Source organism: Leptinotarsa decemlineata, unplaced genomic scaffold, assembly GCF_025532065.1.
Source record: "Leptinotarsa decemlineata unplaced genomic scaffold, Ldec_3_MD MMD2_tig00000035_RagTag_RagTag, whole genome shotgun sequence".
Classification (NCBI taxonomy): Eukaryota; Metazoa; Arthropoda; class Insecta; order Coleoptera; family Chrysomelidae; genus Leptinotarsa; species Leptinotarsa decemlineata.
In genome coordinates this window covers 23,672,056-23,678,327 of record NW_027412540.1, presented here as the reverse complement: position 1 = coordinate 23,678,327, position 6,272 = coordinate 23,672,056, and the positions used below count along the sequence as shown (strand labels likewise).

Here is a 6,272-nt window from a genome sequence, read left to right as displayed (position 1 = left end):
TTAAAAATTCAAATGTATTCCACTTTAATAACACAAAACACCAGATACGTGTTTCGCTATAAAAGAGCTTTCTCAAGCAAGAGCTTTTCTATAGCGAAACCTGTCGCAGTTTTCGTAAAACCCTCACATTGTAAATGTTAACGTGAGGACTGCTGACTTATTGAAATTAAAATGAGCAGCAGGCCACGTATACACAACAAACCCTCAACCAGACAAGTCTAGGAATATGGTCAACGGTTTCAGGAGCTTAGGCCATATTCACTGCCTGTGACAGTTGTGACAGGTGACACAGTTCTAGTTCTGTTCGAGACAACAAGTAGATGAAAAGATCACTGTCCTGTGCCAAGTTATCAGTTAGTTTCCAATATACTTGTTTTTAAACCATCGTGTAATAACAGTGTTGATTATCCTCAAATTAAGAGTCGGAGAAACAAAAGCAACAACAACATTTCATTTGATATCTTTAATAATATAAAAATATCAGAACTTATAGAATGTCCTGAATTGCTTTGAGTTGTTTAGTCCTCAATCAGTCCTCAATCCTGTGTATCTTATTTTGAATTCTTCAGTGGTTAGATCAGAAAAATCATTTATTCCTAGACTGTAAGTCACCTCACCAGCATCATATTTTTTTTGGTGTTCTCGGACGTGGTTCAGGTTATCTTTAAAAATCTCGAATCGGCGTGCTTCCTCTTCAGGAGTGTTGTAGACTTTATTGAATTTAGACTGAAAAAAAGGTTACATAGTTAAAAAACTTGTTGGCCAATCACGGCTTCATTTTAAAACTAGCACTCACAGCACGAAATAAAAAAACGAAGTCCACTGGTCTTTGACATTTTAGAAAGTAAGGTTATGGGTAGTTTCAGTTTTGAAAACCCAACCAACTTGGATGTTCAATATTATCTTTAAAAAAACTCTGGAGTGATATACCACATATTCAATTGAAAGTGTTACTATAAGAGGTGCTGAGAATTCAAATGAATGAATATTTCATTTAATACATTGGATTGGATGCTAAAATGATTATTTCCCACTTTTTCCAATATTTCGCACTATAGGACCTGGAATGCTCTCTCTAACCTCAATGTTCGCTCAAAAAAATAACAATACTTATTACTCAATCACCTCTCGAATTCCGATGAAATAAACAATTATTTTGCTCAATTCGCACAAAATGTTTTTAATAATTGTGCATGAAATCTTGAATGGTATGAAATGCCAAGCTTCAGGGGTGGATAATATTTCAATCAGAATGTTGAAACTTCATAGCCCATATATAGATAAATAAATTATCATCACACATCATCAACTGTTCTTCTGAACGTTCATATTTTCCAGATTTGTGAAATGTAGTTTTAGGCAGGGCTTCAGTACAGGTACAGCTCTTGCTACTGTTATACAAGATATTGTTGAGAGACTTGATAAGGGAATGATTAGTACTCTGGTTTTACTAGATTTCTCGAAAGCATTCGGCACCATCAAATATTTTGGTTTTCATGGTGCTGCCTTATTTCTTATCTGGTCTTATTTACTGGGTAGATCTCAAAAAGTGTTTTTTCATCGTCACTACTCCTTATCTTTTGATATTCTATCTGGAGTACCAGGGGTTCCACTTTGGGACCTTTATTGTTCATCATTTATACTACTGACATCATCTCGTCGATCAAGACTTGAATACAGGCTAATGCTGATGACATATGCATATGCATTTAAAATCGTTGAGTATGCTGAGGCACAAATCTCTTCAACGCTAATCTAGATCAATTATCTATCAAGTGAATATAATTTGAACAATGATAATGCATTTTGGATCGCAGAAGAGTCGTAAATTTGCAGAAAAAAACCCACTTAGAACTAGGTCATACTATTTTGACTCATGTCAATACAGCTATAACACTTCACTGATCATGCGGAAATTTTAATGAAAAAAAAACTTTTATGTCATTGAAACTGTTATACTGCAATCGTTCTATTTTGAGCCAATCTCTGAAAAAAATGCTTTGTGATAGTTTGGTGCTAAGCTATTTCGTCTACTATGACTTCATATATTGGCCATACTTAGTCAAAGTTAAAGTTAAAAATTCTTGTTACCGCGTAATTTATGGAATTCGCAAGTATGATTACATTTCTGAAGTATCCCGCTGGCTCAAAGTGAAAAATCGTATTACCATTTGGGTAGTTTTGTTCATAAATTGATAATTCTTCCCCACTCTCCCTTTTTAATACAATAACTAATTTTACGTGAAGATATATATCCACTTATTAAATATTAGAAATAAAATCAAACTGACTATGCCATGATATTCCACTGCACAGTTTTAGAGATCATTTCTTTTCGGTGCTGCGAAACTCTAAAATTCTTTGCGTGAGCAATTGAAAAGATTCAATATCAGGAAATTCAAATACAAAAATTATATCTATGATAGTCAGTAATGTCAATTTTTGCTTATTGAACAAATCAATAATAAATAAGCAACAGTTCAGTTTGTTTTATCAACTTTTTAGGATTTTATGTAAACATTCAACTTGGGGAAAGTTGAATGAGTATAATTGTGAGGAAAACTTCCACCAAGCACCTGATTTGTTTAATACTCATACTTATACTCAGATGAGTTGGATTTTTTTGTTGAAGCAACTAAATCGAACGTCGTTTCTTTCCGTATTTAAACTGTTTCAAATTTTGCATATCTTCGAGAGTTTTTAAGATAAATAAATAACTTTCAAACTTGCGTGTGGAATAGCACTTGACAATTACACTAGATTCAGCCTTCGCGTTACTTAGTAGTCGATTCAAGAGATGCAAACACTAAAAAACCTAATTGAATCATTATTTTCAATTTTGATGACCTGAATGAAAATATAAAGATCAGATTCACCTTGAAGTTGCTCCACTCCTCATCATCCGACAAAAATTCTGCCATACCGAAAGCGGCGATACACAATAAAACGAATATCTTCATCTCGATGTTCGCAGGACTTGATTAATTTCTTAGAAAATCACTTGTTCGACTAATAGACTGTCGAGTTTGACCAGTATATATAGGAATAGGTACAAATGAGTCGTGTTCAAGTATTTAATTTCATTATTTGTGTTCATCCATGGATACCTACACTAATATACATGTTATGATGTATGAATTCCTTGAAAATTTGACACGTCATCTAATTGTTATTAAATACGTAATAATTGTATTTTCATATTTTTTCATGGCCGTGAAGACAAAAACAACTTAACTATACAAACATATAATCTTACGTACGTTTTACAATAAAAGTGGCCATCGACAGATCTGAAGGCAACACACATTTCTACATTCAGAAAATAAATATTTCGAAATGAAATTTCGAAATATTCGTCTCTGATTTCATATAACATTCTTTCATCAATGTTAATAATGTTTTAGTCTGATATATCTAATGTAATCCTGGGAATAGTATGTATTCAAACTATACGAACAGTTTTTTTTTGTATAAATGCAAAGCAAACCCTGATTGGGTCACTTCAGACGTGGCAAGATCTGATTTTGAATCCTGCCATTTGTTATTGTTCATTTTGTATTATTTTTTATGTATAATCTCACCTCTGACAAAAACCATCATTATATTTTTTTTTCAACCTTAGTTTGCGGTCGTCAGGCCCTATCCCCCGAAACATTCAGAAGGACGTGCCAGTATTATCAACCAATGACCACTCCCCACACCGTGGGGTAAGTGATCACTGGGTCCGAGAATCATGTGCCCTGAGTAAGCGCAGTGAGCCAAGAGTGACAGCCTTCTGCATCTCTCCAGCTGAGATTCCTGCCTTAGTGCGGCAAGCCGGTATGATTCAAGAGTATTATTATTATTATCACAAGTACAAAAATAAATTATGTAATGACTGGGAATTCCAGCTGCAAACCCAATGTTACGCCCTTGTCGACCATCTATCTTATGGTTCGTTACAATAATTAAAGCCTGGCCATCGTGAAGATAAGTATGGCTGTTTCGAACTGAAAACTTTCAAGAAGTTGATGAGTATTTGTAAATCGGGATTAGTTTCAAAATATAGGTTAGGTTACAATTGATGGGGTCAAGTAACGCACGCCAAGCGGAAACAACGTGGAACAAATAGAAATAGAATTCAAAATAAATTACATTCCATGACACGAATATCTAATAGCGGAAGTGCCATACCTTAAAATTTTTGAATTCTTCTTCAACGGATAGTGGGGAGGCCATGATGATTGGATGACTATAAAAGAAATGAGGCTTATTTCATTTTCAGTTCATAAAAATAAGTTATTGATTGATTACATCACCTGATTTAGTTATCTTATCTTTAATCCGATTCAAGGAAAAACAGTCTGACTCATCCGAGGTTTAATGACCGAAGCTTACAAGCGATGTAAAATTCGAATCGCAAGTTGAAGTTTACGAATGAAGCGTGGCAAATCACTCAACAATATGCCCGTAACATGTAATCATTTAATGATGTTTCCTATCAAATATTTTACTCGTAGCTAAACAGTTCAAAAACGAGTACGAAAATGTATGAGAGATGAAAGTAAGGGGCGGCTATCAGAGGCGGCGTAAGGTGTGGACCACCGTTTTATTAATGAAAAATACATTAGAAAATTCTCAACCTGAAGATATTCCACTCTTCGGCGCACAAAAGTAAAAAATTGCTGAATACATTTTTTCTCTGATAAACTATATTATATTATGAAATTAATTAATTATAAAATTATCATATTTGTCGTTTATATCATTCGTTTTTATTTGGTCTGGCAACATTACTTGGCGTCAAGCTACTATCGCGGGGAATCCTCGGTCAGAGACCTCGGGACTTTCCCTTACTAGAAAGCCAATCAAAGTATCGCATGCAGATGCAGTCTCGCTTCATGTTCCTGTATTATAATTTCTCAACAAGTATTTGATGTCAGAATAAATAATGTTACATAGATTTAAAACGATAACACGAATCCAATAAATAAGTTGAAATTTGAATTGTGTCGCGAAGAAAAATAATAACACCTGTGATTATCTTATTTATCAAGAAACAGGTAAGTTTTCTTTACGAACTATTACATTATAGAAAACTATATCTATCATTTGTTTAATATCTGCGATTTTTAACGCTAGAACTCGCCTTTTCATTATGCGGGTTATATTGTATTAAACATATAGTACGTTAGTGAAATACTAGAGTGGGCAATGTACAAAGTAATATTATTAGGTATTAAATGCATCCAATTTGCATTAAAACGAACTAGTCCACTTCTTATAAGTTAATTATACTGAAGAAAAGAAACAAGTATGAAAAATGAGAACTGAGAGTTTCTATGTTTTTAACCACTCGTGTTCGTAACTGACGTTACCGTAGTTCATTGTCATGGTCATGCTGTGCGCGAACTGATATTGCAAGATCGTCATGTGACCTATCGTGAGATTGAGACAACCTTAGGCATTAGTGGGACCAGCATACATTCAATATTGCATAAACATTTGACTGACAAAAAATTTGTTCGCGTTGGATCCCACACAATTTGTCAATCGCTCGTGTCGATTGGTCGAAGGAAATGCTCAAAAAATACGATCGCGGTGCTTCGAAACATGTCTATGACATCGTGACAGGTGATGAATCGTGGATTTACGTGTATGAGCCCGAAAGTAAACAGCAGTCGACTGTATGGGTGTTTCAAGAAGAGCCAAATCCAACAAAAGTTGTTCGCGCACAAAGCACTTCCAAAGCAAATGGTTGCCTGTTTTTTCGGAAAAACTGGACATGTCGCAACCGTATCACTAGAACAACGCAGAACAGTCAATTCTGAGTGGTACACAACCATCTGTTTGTTGTTTTCCAAGAAATCAGGAAATCCAACCGCCGAAGACTCTTCACCACGACAATGCGAGCTCTCACACATCGGCTCAAACAACTGCATTTTTGAGCACCCAAAACATCGATTTGATAAGTCATCCGCCGTATAGTACTGACTTAGCACCGAATGACTTCTTTTTATTCCCGCATGCAAAAAACAAACTGAGAGGTCAACGTTTTTTGACACCTGAAGAAGCGGTTGCCGCATTCAGAATGCATGTTTTGGAGATACCTCAATCAGAGTCACAAAAGTGCTTCGACAATTGGTTCAAACGCATGCAAGTGTATAGAGCTTCATAGGGAATATTTTGAAAAACAATAAAGTGATTTTCGATGGTTCATATTTGTTTTTGTTCTCTAATCCCGAAATATAAAAGGCAACCCTTACCAAAAAAACATCATTAATTTTTTGTTT

At 34.8% G+C, this 6,272-nt stretch overlaps 1 protein-coding gene across 2 annotated transcripts; it reads right to left on the bottom strand.

Annotated features, from left to right (window-relative positions):
* Positions 1–448: 448 nt before the first annotated feature.
* Positions 449–4,367, bottom strand: LOC111510028 (crustapain). Of its 2 annotated transcripts, XM_074172065.1 has the most exons (3): positions 4,299–4,367; positions 4,174–4,231; positions 449–726 (listed from the first exon to the last, which is right to left on the bottom strand). In XM_074172065.1, the coding sequence occupies exons 2-3, from the start codon at positions 4,216–4,218 to the stop codon at positions 526–528; spliced, it is 246 nt and encodes an 81-aa protein (XP_074028166.1). In that variant the 5' UTR covers positions 4,219–4,231; positions 4,299–4,367; the 3' UTR covers positions 449–525. The 2 variants fall into 2 exon arrangements, with proteins under 2 accessions (XP_074028166.1, XP_023021655.2); XM_023165887.2 differs by lacking the exons at positions 4,174–4,231; positions 4,299–4,367 and adding an exon at positions 2,877–3,037.
* Between the last annotated feature and the right edge of the window lie 1,905 nt (positions 4,368–6,272).

Bases quoted from the DNA above. Each gene is read 5' to 3' on its own strand.
- LOC111510028 (XM_023165887.2), bottom strand. From the start codon at position 2,960: ATGAAGATATTCGTTTTATTGTGTATCGCCGCTTTCGGTATGGCAGAA. The intron at 727-2,876 runs GTGAATCTGATC...CCTTTTTTTCAG, and splicing joins AGGAGTGGAGCAACTTCAAG to TCTAAATTCAATAAAGTCTA.